The sequence below is a fragment of the Sphaerodactylus townsendi genome, linkage group LG01 (assembly GCF_021028975.2).
Source record: "Sphaerodactylus townsendi isolate TG3544 linkage group LG01, MPM_Stown_v2.3, whole genome shotgun sequence".
Classification (NCBI taxonomy): Eukaryota; Metazoa; Chordata; class Lepidosauria; order Squamata; family Sphaerodactylidae; genus Sphaerodactylus; species Sphaerodactylus townsendi.
Window position 1 is genome coordinate 121,252,372 of NC_059425.1, and position 18,395 is coordinate 121,270,766.

Genomic DNA, 18,395 nt, shown 5'->3' on the forward strand with positions numbered 1-18,395 from the left:
CAATTTTTACCAATGTTTGTCCTCGGGAATCTATAAAAGTTATGCATTTGAAGCTCAAATTATAATAATTTTAGCACTATGAACAAAATAGTTACTAGCTCATTTAATGGATCTGTAATACTGCAGATTTTAGAAATATGGAACTTGGGTTACTTTATATAAGAACTGAATTACTACATTAGTTGAAAGCAAGTGCACTCACACAAGTTGAAACACTTCAGCCACATATGTTCTAACCTACTTTGGCCCAAAAGTTGGTTTGTGTGGAATAGCTGCCAGTTTCTAAAACCACAATAGCATGGGAATAATTCAAACTGGGAGGCCATTGGTGTGAAACAGGGCAGGCACAAAAATATGAGGGGACCATATCAAACAAATGACACACACCCTCTTTTCTGCTGTAGCTGCCAGGCTACAAAACTAATGTGAATCCATTCTAAATTTAATATTCTTGTTTCTTAGTTCTTACAATTTATTTTACTATCCCATCCAATAAACTGAAATATAGAATTTAAAAACAAATCAACTCTCTTTGATATATCTTATACAAGTAGCACACACCTGTTTTCTGCCGTAGCTGTAGACTGTAGAGGGAATAAAATGTTAGCTACTGAAGACATGAAAAAATGAAATTCCTCAATGAAATATTTTAAACAATTTTCAACAAACATTATCCAAGTCACTGTGCACAGCATTCTGCACATCCACCATATTATAGCTGCAAGGACGTAGGTATGGATTTTTAATGGGATGGTGGGGCCACACCCCCACCCACCCCTGGGGCATGGCCACGCCTCCCCAAGCCCCACCCCTGGTCCCAGTGCTTATAAAAGCAGCTCTCCAAGGCCAGGGATGGCAGACTCTCCTGCCCCACCCTCCCCTGCCCCCCACCTGCTGGGCTCCCAGCCGGCAGCCCCTTCTGCCCTCCCCTCTGGGCAGAGGCATAGCTAGGGAAAATTGAGCCTGGTGCAAAATCTGAGTTTTGCACACACACCCCACTTGATGGCTGTGTTGCTAGAATCCATCCCCAAACAGCATCACTTTCAGTGGTGTTTAAACTAGAGAGCCCAAATTCTCCTTTTAAATCCACCTTAAAGGGAGAATCTGGGGTCCCCAGTTCAAACAACACTGAATGTGATGCTGTTTTGAGGTGGATTATCACCCACCCTGAAACAGCACCACTTTCAATGTTCAAACTGGGGACCTCACATTCTCCCTTTAAATCCATGTCGAAGGGGGTGGATTTAAAAGGAAAATCTGGGGGAATTTGGGGGTGCTTGCTGTCAGGAGTGCAATTATTAAGCTAGCAGCACCAAACTTTCAGGGTATCTTTAGGAGGCTCTCCTGATGATACCTTCCACGTTTGGTGAAGTTTGGTTCAGGGGGTCCAAAGTTATGGAACCCCTGGACCAAACTTCACAAAACCTGGGTGGTATCAGTAAGAGACTCTCCTGATGATACCTCCCAGATCTGGTGAAGTTTGGTGCAGGAGGTCCAAAGTTATGGACCCGCAAAGCTGTAGCCCCCATCTACTATTAGCTTCCATTGGAAACAATGGTGGATGGAGGCACCCCCTTTGGGAGTCCATAACTTTGGACCCCCTGAAGCAAACCTCACCAAACCTGGATATAATCATCAGGAGAGTCTCCCAAACAATCCCTGAAAGTTTGGCACTGCTAGCCTAAAAGCTGCGCCCCTTGCAGGCCAAAAACAAAAAACCCCTAAAAATACAAAAACCCTACAAACGGAGGACGGAGCTTTGGACATGCAATGGGGGGATTGAACCCAAGGGAAAAAAAACCCTCACCTACATCCTTGTATAGTTGTTGGAACTACATTATAGAATAGATTAGGCCACTTTCTCTACCCAACTGTTTCTCAAAAAAATTTTTTTCATTAGTAGATGTACTAGATGCCCACTAATAATGACTCGCGGCAATTGTTGCTGATTCCCACTGATGCTCATCTGATCAGCTGGTAGAAACAGACCGGCAAAATGGGTAGGTAGGCATGGTGATCTTGATCACCACACAATGACATCACTTCTGGCATGACCCAGAAGCACCAGCACTGTACCAGGGTCTAGCATTTTCCCAGGAACCCCATAGAGTTTTGGGGCAAGTGCCAGAATGTTGACCCAGTGTAATACAGCACTTCCATGATGTGTCAGATGTGGTGATGAAGTTGCCCCCTCTCAGTAAGTACCAACCTCTCCCCATTTCCTACTGGTTGCTCTACCATGCCTGCCTGAAAGCAGCTTAATAAGTATAAGCCTTCTACTAGCTACTCAGAATCTCATCTCCCCCCACCCTGCCCCAAAGCCTTGGGCATTCTGTCTCCTTAAACAAGTTCTGAATGGACTTCCCTGCCCTCCAACTTTTAATAGCTGAGGTAAGTTGTTTTCCCAGTGTGTTTCCTTTCTGCTACTCTATCTAATGAGAAAATGCATTGGATATTTACTGGTTGAAAGCTAGAAAGAAACCAAAGCTCCTATGGCATGATGTTCACAGACCACTGAGTGGAAGCGAAAGTTCATTCCAAGACAAAAGGTACTGCTTCTATCCTGTAGATGCAATAAGCCTGAAAAAGGAAAAGTATGCAGGATACAAAAGCAGGAGTATTTAGTAAGATATAGGTTCCAGTGGGAAAATACAATGCAAGCAAAATATGAATGCTCCTTTATTGGCCTCAGCATCTATCAAGTCCATTCCTTCATCTTCAGATCTGCTGATGTGTACATGGAGGGCAGTCTATCTTATTTCCTGGATCTGTGCTGCTGCAGGATGACTTGTAGACACAGGTTAGGCTTGAAACCAAGATAATTTTAATACAAACCTGAGCAAACCCTTTGTTTTGAAATTAATACTGATGTAAAGTTTAACTTTACAGCACTGTGGGCCAAATGGAAATGTGTCCAATTAAAAAATGTCCTGTCACTGTACCATTCATATTAGATATGATTTGACATTATTAGCACCTTATTAGAAACAAAAGCTTGAAATGGAATATCTACATACTAAATAAGATACAGGAATAGACTTGAGGGAGGAGGGGTATAGTTCTTTCCACATACATAAAAATAAGCACTTTAATTACTGGAATACATTCAGAACAGCATACCATAATATTTTGCCAATGTAGTCCACCTTCAAAATGTTAAGATATATGGAAGGATGGCCCCATTGCAGAATTAAGCAATTGAAGATATTGTATGGCTACAAGTATATAGAAAATGTCATTATTGCTTTATAAAACTATGTTGCGTAATGAATAACAATGGTTTCTTGAAGGACTGAACATGGTTGAGATGTAAACAAGCCTACAAAACCCTTTGATTTGTACACTAATTTTCCAATACCCCTAATCCACCCAGATTTCCCCCACATACAGCAACTGAATTTAAAAGACTTCGGCACACGTGGCAAATCACAGTGTATTGCTACATCTGAGCCACAAGGTATGGTTAGCTCCATTCCTACAAACTATGATTCCAAGCTATGATTTAGGCTTCATGCCTGTGTGGGGCCTAAAACCCCTGAAATCAACAGCCTTAAGCAAGCCTAACTCAGCACAGGTTTAAGTCGTAAAGGAGTTTAAAAGATCTGAATATGCACACTTAAAATGTTAAAATGTTTTTTAAACATTCCTAATTCCTAAAATCAAGTATAAATGAATGTAGTGGTACTGGATGGATCAGAAGGTTATTGAAGTAAACTGAAAGGATCTTTTTATAGGTAGGCTGAATTCTCAGCTTCCAGAAATGCAGTAAAATAAAAAATAAAAACATAGTTCTTACATGAACTCACACAGAGGCAAGAATATTTTGATGCTACAATCCTATATGGGATAGGTAAATGTGTTTTGAAACCTGAATCATGCCCAATTTTTAAAAAAGCATTCATAATTGTTAGCAGTTTGGTTTTAAATGTCACTATTACTTTAGAGCTTTGCTTTCTACTACAATCATATGGTACTTCAGTTTATGGCCAGTCCTCATAAAAATAAAATCAATCTGGTAGAAAAAATAAGAATTAAATAACAGTTTCACAATCTTTGCTGTTTGTTTCAGCAGTCTCTAACATGGCTGCATTTTTGTTTTCCAACATTTTCTCCATAGTTTCTCCATCTACAGATCTAGCTCGTTCTTTGGCTTTTTCCTTTGCATGCACCCAAGGAATGAAACACAGCACAGCTCCTCCAATAACAGGGGGGATTCCTGCTAGGTAGAATGCTACATCGTAAGTACCTAGGTAATCTCGCAGTATACCTGAGGAGAAAATAAAATAATTATTACCAGTATGCAACGAAAAATTTAAACTGGATTTTAATCATGCTTAGTGACAGATGGAGATGTACAATTACAATCATAATAGTCAACCAGCTTGGATTACTCTAACACTAAGATGCTATATACAAGTGAGGTGTCATCATCAAGAAAATAATGGATCTTGATTTAAAAACTCTTGAGTAGAAAAAAATGTAGTAGACAAAAACAGTTCTGGGCTGTATGCCTAGAAGGCAAAGTCTTACTCCTCCCACTGTAAACACCCTCCACTCATATTCATTGTGCAATTCTCAGTCTTACATTCCCACCAGTACCCAAGTTTTGGAAGAGTCGAGCAGAGGGAGAACTATGCCAATTTCAGGGCTCAGTTCAATGTGCTTTGACTTTATAGGTACTAGCATAAGCCATTGCTAAAAGCAAATTGAATATTACATTGTTCAGTATCAACAATTTAGGGGTATGCTTGGGGGAATATACAATCACAGAGTTAGAAGAGACCACAAGGGCCATCAAATCCAATCCCCTGCCATGCAGGAATATACAATCAAAGCACTCCTGACAGATGGCCATCCAGCTTCTGTTTTAAAACCTCCAAAGAAGGAAAGGCTAACATAGTGTATTCCATTGTCAAACAGCCCTGGCAGTCAGAAAGTTTTTCTAATGTTTAGGTGAAATCTCTTTTCCTGTACCTTGAATCCATTTCTCCTTGTCCTAATCCTGCACAGCAGAAAACAAACGTGTTCCATCTTTAACATGACATGCTACAACCACCTCACTGAAAATAAATAGGACTGGGTTCTGTTTAATGCCAACATAGGATATTTCCTGGGCAACCCTGAGCTGCATCATGGGACATACCGTAGATATAAAAATAAAGAACATATCTTCCATGATTTCTTTTTCTTCCAGGCACAATTCAAAGTTCTGCTATTGTCCTACAAAACTCTAATAACTAGGTTCACATCTAGGCAAAAGTCAGGTCTACACATATTTTCAAGCATTACAGCACTATTTGAACTTTAATTTTTTGAGGATCAGATGGGCAACCCAGTCTTAAGGCCTGCCATACTTGAATGCTGCTCATGCAATACCAATGTAGTCTGTATAATAAGTTCTCCCTGCAGAGGAATGATGGGGGCAAACAAAGACCTATCACACACAAAAAATTGGAGCATAGCAACTCTGGGGTCTGCAGTAACACCTCCAACAGTCAGTTCCAAAGCTCCAGGTGGACCCTATCTATACATGAAAGCATCCAATCTATACACAGTGATGCCTGTCCAACTTTCTCACAAAACAGAAAAGGGGACAAAGCAAAGGCAACACAGGACTCCCAACTGCATGACAAACCCTGGCATACAATAGGAACTCTGCAACTTCCATACTTCAGTAACATCTATGGGTATGCCTTCTAGTTCCTTTCTACAAATAGTTGCCTTTTGGGAAGATGGGTACACAAGGAAGGAAAAGTTAGTAGTCCGGCTATCTCCACAGCTAACTTAGGATAAGAAACCTCTAGGAAAAACCATCTGTCCCTTCCAAATAAAAACTCTGATCCCATTGTGGAAAACAGTGCACCCTGCTGAAGGATCAGGAACTCCCATCATGTGCCTGAATCCTGAGGTGGACATATATTTAAGGGATACGATAAGACCAGAGCTAGCAATACAATCTTACTATGTTTGTTATCAACATTGCTTGTTCATGCAAACTGCCCTCCCACATCACCGAAGTCCCTAACATAAGTGAACGCAACATGAAGCCAGGCATTGTATCATCTTGGGGTTTCTATGGGAGAATTTAAACTTTTGCTGGTTTAGTATCAAGCCTGTTTTAAAATCTGGACTAAGAAAGATCAGAATGATGAAATGGCCCTGCTCCTATAAGCAAAAGGAAGGATACTCAGGCCATCTGCCACAGGAAAGCTGCACTCCGCCCCCTCCCCTCCACCCAAGAAGAACTATGATGAAGGCCAGTCTGCATCCAGCCACTGACCACAGAATAAATAGGTACCAAGAAGAAAGATGAAGGGGAAAAGGAACAAAGGATTTGAAAATAAAGCAAAATCCCAAACTCTCCCAGGAATACCATTTCTAGTCTTGACTCCTACATAGGTAGCATCCATATAGTGAGGATTCTCTGCTCCCCTCATCAAGGCAGGCATTTGAACTGACAGCAGAGAATCCACATGAGGCGTTTCCCCTAGTTGCCCCAACCCCGCAGGTGGCTGTACCGACCAACCTTTCCTGACCTGGAAGTTGGACTCCCCAGCCGATGTTACATTAGCTTGGCCCTGAGGGCCAAGGAACAGTCTTGCCCACAGGGCGCCTTGCGTTAGGACACGCCTTGTACCCTCCTCCCGTAACCTGGCCTGGGGTCCTGGTGCTGTTTGTCAGCACTACCAGCTTGCCTGACCCCTCTCCCTCTCACTCTCTCTGTTGCCTCACAGAAGAGAGCCCTCTGATTGTTTCTCCCCTTCTCCGGCTTCCTTGCCCCACCCTGTTATGCTTCACAGGGGTGGGGTGGGTGTGCAGCCGGTGTGAAGCCCGGGGTCCCCCAGCCTGTTCACCCACAGTGCTGGGCAGCAGCCCCTTCTAAGCTCCGTGCCTCTCTACCACTCCCTTCCCCTGCCAACGCCCTCCCCAGCCCCTGCTGCAGCGGCAGCTCCAGAGGCCCATTTCTCTTCTCCTTTTATCTTGTTCTCTACTTGGTCCAGCTGCCGCTCATCACTCTCTCACACAGCCGGTTCAGCTGTGAGAGGCCCCTCCCTGCCAACTCTCACTCTGCTGGCTTTTACTCTGTCAGCTGTTATCCTGCTGTCTCTCCCTGTGCCAGCCCTTGCCCTGCCTGCTGTGCTGAGTCCGGGCGCTGGGGACATGGCTGTGCCCAGACACCACAGAGGAGTGTGTATGGCAAGAAGCGTGGTGCCAATGTGCATGACCCTTCTAAAATGTGCACATTCCAATCCACACTGCTCACTAATACACTTGGGTTGAATCCTTTCCAGAAATATCAGATTAGATTTAAGAACAAGTGTACCAAGGATGGAAAAAAACCTGGAAAGTGGATTGTTAGGCAACAAATTCACAGGGATGCTCCAAAATAATGCACTGTGGCTGAAACTCTTCCACATAGATGCCACCACAGTTTCTTTCCATAGATTTTGAGCTGGCAAAGCAATGACAGATCAGGCAGTGTAGGTACCAAGCATCTCTACAGTTCACATTTCTTAGAGAAGCTTCACTAGGCCTAGGCAAACTCTCTAAATTAACTCAAGAGCGACAAAAAGTGTCTCTGAAAAGCAACAATGACCCACTAGTGTACCAGCTAGAGCAGGGGTAGGGAACCTGCGGCTCTCCAGATGTTCAGGAACTACAATTCCCATCAGCCCAGTGGGGGCTGATGGGAATTGTAGTTCCTGAACACCTGGAGAGCCGCAGGTTCCCTACCCCTGCTCTATGATGACAAAACAAAGGAAGTGAAACATTTGCCATACTCCCATGATTGGTCAAGAGGAAGTGTAGGAGCACATATTTTGCCAAAGATCTAGAAGCACCTGCAAGCTTATTATATATAGCCAGCCAGATTCCAATAGTGCAGCTGCACAAAAGCTAAGAAAAACTTTCTATAATATATTGGGGAAAAACAAATCCAACATCAGAAGCATGTAGATTTTAAAGACAGATAAATAACCAGTGATAAATTGAGTGGTACAAACTGCATGAGCAGAGTATCTTAAGGTTCACCACATAGGGATTGGGGTAAACTCCAAGGCAACAGAAATTTAATATTCTAAAGATGAAGGCCATGAACATTTTTATTTTTTGGAATTATTTCTTCTTTTGGTCAGTACTATGTCAGTTAGCAGTGTGTCCATCTCAACTAACATTACCTTTAAGGGGGAAAAAAGATATAGCACCTCAGTTCCATGTGACTATTAAATTCCACAGTAGTTGACTATGAATTCCTCAGTAGGTTCTATTTTGATTAGTGAAACCCAGGTTAAGCCCTGTTTAATTGAACTAGGGAGAAAATAATTTATACCAAGAAGAAAGATACTAATTCCAGGTGAACAAACACTACAGAAACATAATAAATTAGCCTCAACAAATGTAATCATTGACCTAAAAAGAGGCATAAACTTAGATTACTTTTTGGTGGTAAATGACTAAACTTTCTGAACAGTTAAATAGTCTTTATCCTTACCTGCAACAGGTGGACCAACTGTCATTGGTATAGACATAAAGCCCAAGAGGAATCCAATTGCCTGAGAAACATCCTTTGCACCAACTAGCTCAAATGCAATAGGTGCCATGATGCTAATAAAGCAGCCATCAAAGACACCCATGAAGAGGCAGACAGCAATGAGACTTCCAAAAGAATGGCACAGTGGAATCATCATAGACATCAGGCCAATGAAGAAAAATGAGATCACCTACACATCAGAAAAGGAAAGTTTAAGTTTTACATCACACTGACAGACTTACAAAATATAGAGACTACATTCAGGCTTCTTAATATATGTTCATTCCAGATTATTTTAATTGGTAAAATGACTTCATTAATTGCAGAAGTTACATCACAAAATATATGTCATTTGCTGGGATGCTAACAGTCACAAACAATGAAGAAGGAAAGTTAAGGTCTACTTGGGAATTATGAAGAGGCTAGGTCTTCCTTACAAGAAAAAGTGACAACACATCAAAAAGGCAATCTTGTCCCTCTTAAGCACTGCCCTTTAATCTGTTTTTGACCTAATGGGATCCTCATACTTCATAGACTGTTTTTCTTACTACTAATAAAACATATGTCTCTCGATGCTTAAACAAAAAAACACCAAACAGCATGACATGACAGCACCACAGCAATCCTTGCCCCATCCTCATTCAATATCAAACTTCTCACAAATGTGTGCTTAGGAGGAAGATACGTTTGAAACCATATACTGTGCTACAATGAAGATAGTGGATTTTCTTGCAGGCAAAGTGCCATTCACTGTTGATCTAAACTCCCCTTTATTTAGGGCCTAGCTATATCTTATAGTTTTCTTGGATCCATCTGCAGCTGACACACTAGGTCCAGGAGCTGCATGCCTAGAAGTCAGTTTCTAGGAACACTCTCCACCCCCCCAATTCAGATCAAAATAGAGTTGCCAGTTGGTTTCAACAAAAAAACTAGACTCTCTTGCTAAAAATGTGTCAATCAAATACACATACAAAAAACGTGGGAATAGGGCTGCCAACTCCAGGCTGAGACCTCCACATGGAGGTTGGCAATCTTATACAGGAAGTTTATGGATGACAGTCTATATTATACCTTGTATTTTACATTAGATTACTCAACGTCTATCCTTTTTTATTTTTCAAAAGCTCATCTTTCTTCCAGAACCAAGAAAGGAAAGGGGAAACTTTTTCCACAGTTTTGTCAAACTTTGCCAAATGTTCAAACAAGAAGATGCATCCAAAGCTTGAGGGCTTTTCTAGCTTCAAAAGGGGGTGTACTGGAAAACATAACAAGAACGCCTGTTGGAAACAATGGGAGATACTTGAAGGACCATATAGGGAATATAATAAGAGGAATGCCAGTTGACTTTCCTAGGCTCCACTAAACACATTACTGCCCCCAGAAGTAATAATGAAAATGTGAAAAGGATTTAAAGAATCTCCCCTAGTCCCTAGTGTGGAATGACAGTGACAAGGACTGGAAAGAGCGCTCTGGAACTGGAATGAATACAAGTGTAGTATAGTGATTAAGAGCTGTAGTCTCTAATCTGGAGAACCAGATTCAATTCCCCGCTCTGCCACATGAAGCCTGCTGGGTGACCTTGGGTCAGTCACTGTTTTCTCAGAACTTTCTAAGCATGAAGGCAGGCAGTGGCAAATCTCTCCCAATGTCACTTGCCTTGAACACCTTTCAGAGTTGCCACCTTGCATTGAACACCTTTCAGAGTTGCCATAACACAGATGTGACTTGACGGCACTTTCCACTACTACCAATTTCTATAAAGCCCATGCAAGTCAATTAGCATTCCTGGCTACCATTACATCCAGTGGTCCTTCAGTCATCTCTTATTATTCCCAGTAGGCATTATTTATTTATTTGTCTGATTTCTTCATTGTCCTTCCCTGGAGGCTCAAGGTGATTAGCAATCTTCATTAAAACAATATAAGTCAACAATAAATACATTAAAATTATTCATTAAAATGTATCTAACTCTAAAATAATAACTTAACACTATTGCAGACGTCAGAGCTTAGATGTCTCATTCCTCCCTCCACCATCAGACCATTAATTTTTGGTGTCATCCTTGCAGAATGATTGGCAGATGGGGAAGGGAAGAAAAAGACTGTTGTCTTTAAGGAAGAAGAGAGGAAGGGTGGGTGGAAGAAGGGAACAAAACAGAGGGGAAGAAGAAGGGGAAGGGGCTCAGTAGAACAGTTTATAATTTCAACAACATGAGTCTTTGCTAAATATGCAAATTACCACATGTAATTTGCATATTTAGCAAAGGCTCATGGGTATGTTATTGAAATGATCGCCATAACTGGAAAAGATAGTCCAAGGCAGGACTGGGCCTGCTAAAAGAAGGACCCCCTTGAAGACCAGGGGACAGGGCTCAGGGGTGTGGGGCTCCGGCTTGTCTGCATGGCCCCACCCCCACCTTTATGCAGGCAGTGGCGTAGCTAGGGAAAATTGAGCCCGGGACAAAATCTGAGTTTTGCGGGGGCCCCCCGGCATATGGGCAGCGCCCCTCCCCCTTCCCCACCATGACCAAACACCATCACATTATAGAACATGCCCCAACACATGAATCTGAACACACCCAGTGCTCCCTAGTTTAAACAACATTGAAAGTGATGCTATTTTTGAAGGGGGGGAATCCCACCTGAAACAGCATCTCACTTTTGATGTTGTTTAAACTAGAGAGCCCGAATTCTCCTTTTAGAATTCACCTTAAAGAGAGACTCTGGGCTCTCTAGGATAAACAACGTGGCTGATGCTGTTTCAGGAAAGATAATTCCCACCCATCCACCCCAAACAACACCATTGTGTGTGTCAAAGTTGGTTGTTGTGGGTTTCCTAAGCTGCATCCGGCTGCGGTCCGTAGATCCTTTTGTGGCTGAGTATCTTCAGAGGAATTCTTGTCACAGAGGAAGTCTGTTATACACTGTGTCCAGGCTTCTCTTATAACAGAACTCTCCCTGTGATGCACCTCGAAGAAGATGCCAGCCACAGAGGCGGGTGAAGCGTTAGGAACAAGATCTACCAGACCATGGCCACGCAGCCTGTAAAACCCACTGTAATCAGTTGAGATCTGGTTGTGAAAGCCTTCAACAATAACTTTCAATGTTTTTTTTAATCTGGGGGAGCCCAGGTCTCCCTTTAAATCCCACTCCCAAAGGGGGTGGATTTTAAAAAGAGAGAATCCGGAGAAAATTTGAGGGTGCTCATCAGGAGAACGTATTTAAGATAACAGTACCAAAATTTTGGGTTATCTTTAGGAGACTACCCTGATTATACCACCGGAGTTTAGTGAAGTTTTGGTTCAGGGGGTCCAAAGTTATGGACCTTCAAAAGGGAATGGCCCCAACCTACCATTGGCTCCCATTGGAAACAATGGGGGGATGGAGGCTTTCTTTTGGGGGTCCCATAACTTTGAACCCCCTGAACCAACCTTCACTAAACCTGAATTATTATCAGAAGGAGACTTATCCATATGATGCCACCTAGGTTTGAAATTCTGAAGTTTGATTCAGAGGGTCCAAATTTATGGACCCTCAAAATGATCAACTACATCTGCTATTAGCTCCCATTGGAAGCAATGGAGGATGGGGTCACCCCCTTTGGGGGTCCATAACTTTGGACCCCCTGAACCAAACTTCACCAAACTTGGCTGATATCATCAGGAGAGTCACCTGACGATAACAAGAGAATTGCCTGGTACCACTAGCCCAACTTCGGCTTTGTGCCTCCTGCAGACCAAAATTGGAAAAAACAGTAAAAAATACAGAAAGCTTCAAACGAACCTGCAATTTTTCCGCCCACCACAAGGTGGCGCCCGGGGCGCTTGTCCCCGGATGTCCCCATGGTAGCTACGCCTGTGCATGCAGGCAAGCCGGAGCTTTTGAAAGCCAGCTAGCATGGGGGGTGGGGCCACATGCGTGGGGGGCACCTAGCAAGGGTGCCCAGAGAAGGAGTTGTATCCAGGCGTCATTTCCTACCCATACGCCTCTGCTGCACAGATGCAAGCAAAACATCAGGAGAAAATACTACTGGAACTCAGCCATACAACCCAGAAAACTCACAACATCCTGTTCTAGTCATTCGTTTTCATACATCCCCTTTAAAAGGGTGATTGTGATGATAGACATTTGTTACTGCACCCTGGAGGGAGACCAGCATTTCCAGTGGCTTAGTTAAGGTCCAAAAGCATTATATGGTCCAGTATGGGCCACTCATTCCCAAAGCACAAGCTGGAGAAAGCATGCAGGCAAACATCAGAGAGTTATGGAATATTTACCAAGATAAGTTTAAGGACCTCATAGCTGCAATTATTTGTCTGATACTAGAATTGAACCAAGAATGCATTGCCCACAGACTTGATGGCAACTTCAAGGGACCTAAATTAGGGTCTTGGTTTGGAGTGTTTTGCTGAGCCCATGCACAGAATTTGTTTAGTGGGAGAACTTTACACATGTATAAATGGGGACTACAGGCCTATTCCCTGAACATCACGGAGGGACTGAAGCAGGTGTGGGAAGGTTCAGTTTTGGGAGGAGCCCCCTGCATCAACCTAGGCTTCCTCTTTCCCTTTTTGGCTTCTTCCTTTATAAACCAGGACTGCTTCTTTTGTCTCATCTCAGCCACAGCTCAGCGATCTATTTCCCCAACTAAGAGAGGAGGGGAGTTTTCCTCTACTAGGGCAGAGTTATTGAACTTTACTATCTGCACTCCCAACAGGCTAGATATATTTTTCTGTGCATACGTTGGGGGAGATTTACAAATTACTCCCACCCACTAGCATTATCAGCCTTCAGCAGGGGCCATTACTTGCTCAACATTGACTGATCTGTGCTGGGGATGGGCAAGGTGACAGCAGCAGCCTCCAGCCTTTGCAGCTAGACTGAGTGAAGGGACAGCCTCATCTCACAGCAGGAGAAGGGGGAACTGGCTGGAGCACAGTAGATAGAAACATGAGAGGCAAGCCCAAGCACTCATTCAAAAATCATCATCACTACTGCTTTGTTGACTTCAGCTTGTCCTTACCACTTTGTGCAGCACCATCCACCAGCAACCTAATGGAAGGTGAAGCAGGGAAGGGCCTGCCAGAGAGGAGGTCCCCACCTACTATCCAGTACTTCCGGCCAACTCTACCTGCCTGGTTTCCTGGCAGTGATGTGGGGTGCAAACTGTCTGATGAGGTTCTGTCAGCTGCAGGGACATGTGGTAGGACTCTCCCAGCTGGACCCACTACATCAGGCAAGCACAGCCTCAGCATTCTCAAACCTGCTTGGGACTTAACTAGAAAATATCAGGCATTTATGCATCTTGTATTTTCTGGTGTGTTTTTTCTGAACAGAACATTCAAAACCAGACACTTGACAACCCTAGATTGGAACTGCAACATTATGTGGAGACTTATGCCTTCCTCTACTACATCATTTTCCTGAACTGGAACAGTTCTACGGTGCTACTATTTTGTCCCATTAAGGAAACTTAATGACTGCTGATGGCCTGGCCATGTATGGCACCAATTCAGATCAGGAAAACACTGCAGGCATGCTATGATCCTGCTATGAGCGGGCATTCTATGATCCTGCTCTACATGGTATGTTTTGATCTGAACCCGATCCCAATGTACAGAGGCGTTCCTCTTATTGGGCAAAGTGGGCAGCTGCCCAGGGCACCACCTTGTGGTGAGCGACAAAATTGCAGGTTCGTTTGTGGGGGATTTTGTATTTTCTGTGTTTTTTCCGTTTTTGGCCTGCAGGGGATGCAGATTTTAGGCTAGCAGCACCAAAATTTCAGGGATTTTTTGGGGAGACTCTCCTGATAATGACCCAGGTTTGGTGAGGTTTGGTTTAGGGAGTCCAAAGTTATGGACTCCCAAAGGGAGTAGCCCCATCCCCCATTGTTTTCAATGGGAGCTAATAGGAGATGGGGGCTACACCTTTGAGGGTCCATAACTTTGGACCCCCTGAACCAAACTTCACCAAACCTGGGTGGTATCATCAGTACGGTCTCACAAAGATACTCTTAAATTTTGGTGCTGCTATCTTAATAATTGCACCCCTGACAACAGGGACCCACCCTAAATTTCCCCAGATTCTCTTTTTAAATCCACTCCCTTCCTGCCAATGCTTGTTTTCTTTCTTTCTTTTATTCTCTCAATGCCTAATAAAGGTTGTTGTTGTTGTTGTTGTTAAATCCACCCCCCACAGCATGGATTTAAAGGGAGAATCTGAGATCCCCAGTTTTAACATTGAAAGGGATGCTGTTTCAGGGTGGGGGAGAATCCACCCCAAAATAGCATCACTTTCAATGTTGTTTAAACTGGGGACCCCAGATTCTCCCTTTAAGGTGGATTTAAAGGGAGAATCTGGGCTCTCTAGTATAAACACCATTGAAAATGATGCTGTTTGGGGGTGGATTCCAGCATCACTTGTTTAAACTAGGGAGCCCAGATTCTCATTTTAAATCTATCTTAAAGGGAGAATCTGGGGTCCCCAGTTTAAATAACATTGAAAGTGATGCTGTTTCCCGCAATTGGGGGGGGGTCTGGATACAACACCATAAAATGTTTTCATAGCAGTAATAAAACATTTTGAAAGCATTTTGAAATTGTTTTTCAAAAATTATTTCTGCTGTGTGGTTTGGTCATTGTTTGGTCACGGTAGGGAAGGGTGGCTGCCCATGGGGGGGGGGGGAATCAAACTCAGGTTTTGCCCAGGGCTCCAGTTTGCCTAGGTACGCCTCTGCCAATGTACACAGGAACTGAGCACAGAATTTCCAGGCTGCATCTGTAGACCTAACTGATATACCCAGGAAAACTGTAACATGTAGTTAGGCCCTCATACTTGGTGTTTGTAACTTCAAACAGAAATCCAGTAAACTTTCCTTCCTGTCAACTGCAAAATCCTGTGAATCAACCAAATGTATCCCTTTCTAATCACACAAGTGAGGAAGTATTTACCTAGATAGTGATAGACAGAACAAACTCATTTGAACAGCATGCCTACAAGAGAGTCTGCTAAGCCTTGGAAGATTAAGATATCTTTTATTGGACTTTGACTAAAACTCTCTCTGAAAGACAAATTTAGATAAACTATTGTTTACTCTTTTTAGTCTCACTGTGATCAACTACTACTCTTTTTAGTCTCACTTTTTAGTCTCACTGTGAACAGTCCTTTACTGTTCACCCTTTATACATATGACTGTACTCCTGTCTATCATAGTAACACCATTATCAAATTTGCTGATGACACAACGGTAGTGGGGCTCATCTCTGGAGGGGATGAGTCTGCCTATCGGAAAGAAGTGGACCGACTGCTCTCATGGTGCAGGGAAAATAACCTGGTTCTTAACACTAACAAGACAAAGGAGCTCATAGTGGACTATAGAAGGAATAGCTCAGAAATTCAGCCCTTGACTATAAATGGAGATCAAATGGAGCGGGTGGCTAGTTTTAAATTTCTGGGCGTTATGATTAAAGAGGACTTGACCTGGGGCGTACAGACTGCCGCGGTGGTTAAGAAGGTGTAGTGCGGAGTCACCGTAAGGACGAGACGAGACGCGGAGATATCATCTGGTGGAGAGAGCCAGCAGCGGGAGCGCGGGGTCCGTGATACCGGCAACTCTGCCGCGTGCTAGTTCCTGGCACCTTTTATTAGGGTTTCTCTGGGGGCGGGCAAATGGGTGGATCGGCGGGAGGCCGGGAGAGCGGGAGAACGGGAGACCGGGAGATTGTCAGGTGATGCATGATCTCATCGGGCTGGTTCGTGCAGGAGGAAGCGTCCGTGTCTGGGCCTAATCCGCACCTGGGGGCAAGGGCCCCATTATCCCTTTGTCTGGGACACCTGGTGGCTGTGAGCCAGGTAGTTCATGACCTGTGACTCACCAGGGGATGGGGGATGGGGGAGCGGGTGCGACCAGAAGGCCGTAGTTGGGCCGGCATGCCAGCGCTCTGCCTACGGTGCTGCTGGGTCAGCGGCTCATCCCTACATCTCCTCCTTTTTTACGTTTTAGGAAGGAAGCTGAATTGGTTGGGATGACACAAGGGGACGCTCACTTCCTTAGCACTCTGCCCAAGCTGGTCGAGCTGCTTGTGCAACATGAGAACTTGGTTGCGACATAAGGGGAAGTCAAAGGGTTTCTTACACACATTACAGGCAATATTAGAAATACATTGAATAAGGCACGATCCGACGATAAGGCACACAATCAAACCAATGCAGAACTGTACAATAATGCTTAACCATCCCCCTGGCAGCCAACTCCAAAGGGCTGACCACCAGTGGGGCAATACATCATATTTCAGATTAGACACAACGTCTTGCAACTCATGCACTTTCATATGAATTAAATGGGAATTATCAGAGAGATTAAAACAACACATATTATGTACATTCTCACAACCTTGGTGATGCAGTAACAACAAATAATCAATAGCGGCATGATTATCTAAAGTCGCTTGGCGAAGTTCCTGCTGCTTGGAGGCCAGGGCATCCAGAGCGGTGGAGGTGGAATTAATGGACTTCGCAAGGGCACAGGCCAGCCGGCCAATAGTCTTAGCGTTATAAGAAGCAAGTCCAGGGACTCCCACTAGGGAAGCCGCGAGGGAGACGAACTCTGCCTCGGAGAGGGGGACCGCGTCGCTCCAGCAAGAGGGGTCGAGAGAGAGAGTGGAGTGGCGGCGGCGCCTGGGCTCCCGGGGTGGAGCCTGAGGCAGGACGATGGTGAGGCGGCTGAGGCAGCAAAGGGTTCCGGCAGAGAGTCGAGCAGGGATGTAGTTGAAGGTTCTTTCCCCGCAAGTCCAGAACCAGCCTTTGGGGAGCAGGATGTTCCCGTACACGGGGGAATGTCCTCCACATGCGTGCAGTTCCAGCCAGCTGAGCCGGTGAATGGGGCCGGGCCGACCTCTCGTCCCGCCACGCCGGCAATGCGGGCACAGGTGTTGGACTTGTGGTTGGCGACCGTCTTGGTGAGGAGGGAGAGAGCGCCGGGAGGGTTTGAACGATGGGTCCCCAGTCAGCGCTCATGGAGTACTTGATGGACGAGGTGTTCATAAAGGGACTCAGGCCAGATTCCTCTAGGAAATCTCCAGGGGCTTTGCAAACGGGGAGCAGGCAGGAGCTTAGCAGACTTCCTACTCCTAGGTACTGGCCCAGGCAGAAGGTTGAGACGTTGGCAGCGGCAGCGAATCGTTCCCAGATGTTGGTCTGACCAAGGCTCGTCAGGGGGTGACCGATTGTCACCGGCAGGAGGCAGTAGAACAGGCAGAGGATGGTGACTGCAGAATTGGCAGTGATGATCACAAAGATGGCAGCACAGAGATCCTCGGGTGTCTCGGGGTAGCCTCGCTGTTGCAGCAACTCTCGAGCTTGGCTGGTGGTCGCCTTGACATCCCCCCAGGTCATCCGGGTCTTTGGACCGTCCGGGCGCTGGCGGCGGTTCCGTCGAGGCCGCAGGACAGGATCCTCCAAAGAGATCCGCTCCATCTCCGGGATGGGGTTGGTTTCTTCCTGGCGCCATTCCATGGGCTGGCCGGACATGGCGAGTCGAAATCCACAAGGGACCTGTAGGAAGAGGGACTGAAGCACACCCCCTTCCCCAGGTTATGGGAGGGGCCGGGTCCCGCCAGGCTCGGTCTTGGAGCTGACGGCGGGAGGTCAAGTTCGAGTTCAAGTGAAGTGATTTGCTAAATAATTATTAAATATGGATATAGGCTTAATTTGCAGCCTGCGTGAACATTGCTTTTAGCGCAGTCTGTTGGGGGCCGCCTACTCCTCTTTCTTTAATTTGTTTGACAGGGAGGGCAGAGGGTAGGCGACCCTGATGGAAGGTTGGCTTCAAAACGTCATCAGGGCGCGTCAAGGCGAAGGTCCGAGCC

General features: G+C 44.8%; 1 protein-coding gene across 1 annotated transcript in view; it reads right to left on the bottom strand.

Annotated features, from left to right (window-relative positions):
* Nucleotides 1-1,724: 1,724 nt before the first annotated feature.
* The window catches only part of SLC16A10 (solute carrier family 16 member 10), an 81,970-nt gene continuing 65,299 nt past the window's right edge, over nt 1,725-18,395 (bottom strand). Inside the window, exons 5-6 of the mRNA XM_048492670.1 lie at nt 8,492-8,720; nt 1,725-4,267 (exon numbers count right to left, since the gene is read on the bottom strand). Coding sequence (XP_048348627.1) covers nt 4,032-4,267; nt 8,492-8,720 — 465 coding nt within the window. The 3' untranslated portion in view covers nt 1,725-4,031. The remainder of the gene's footprint in view (nt 4,268-8,491; nt 8,721-18,395) is intronic.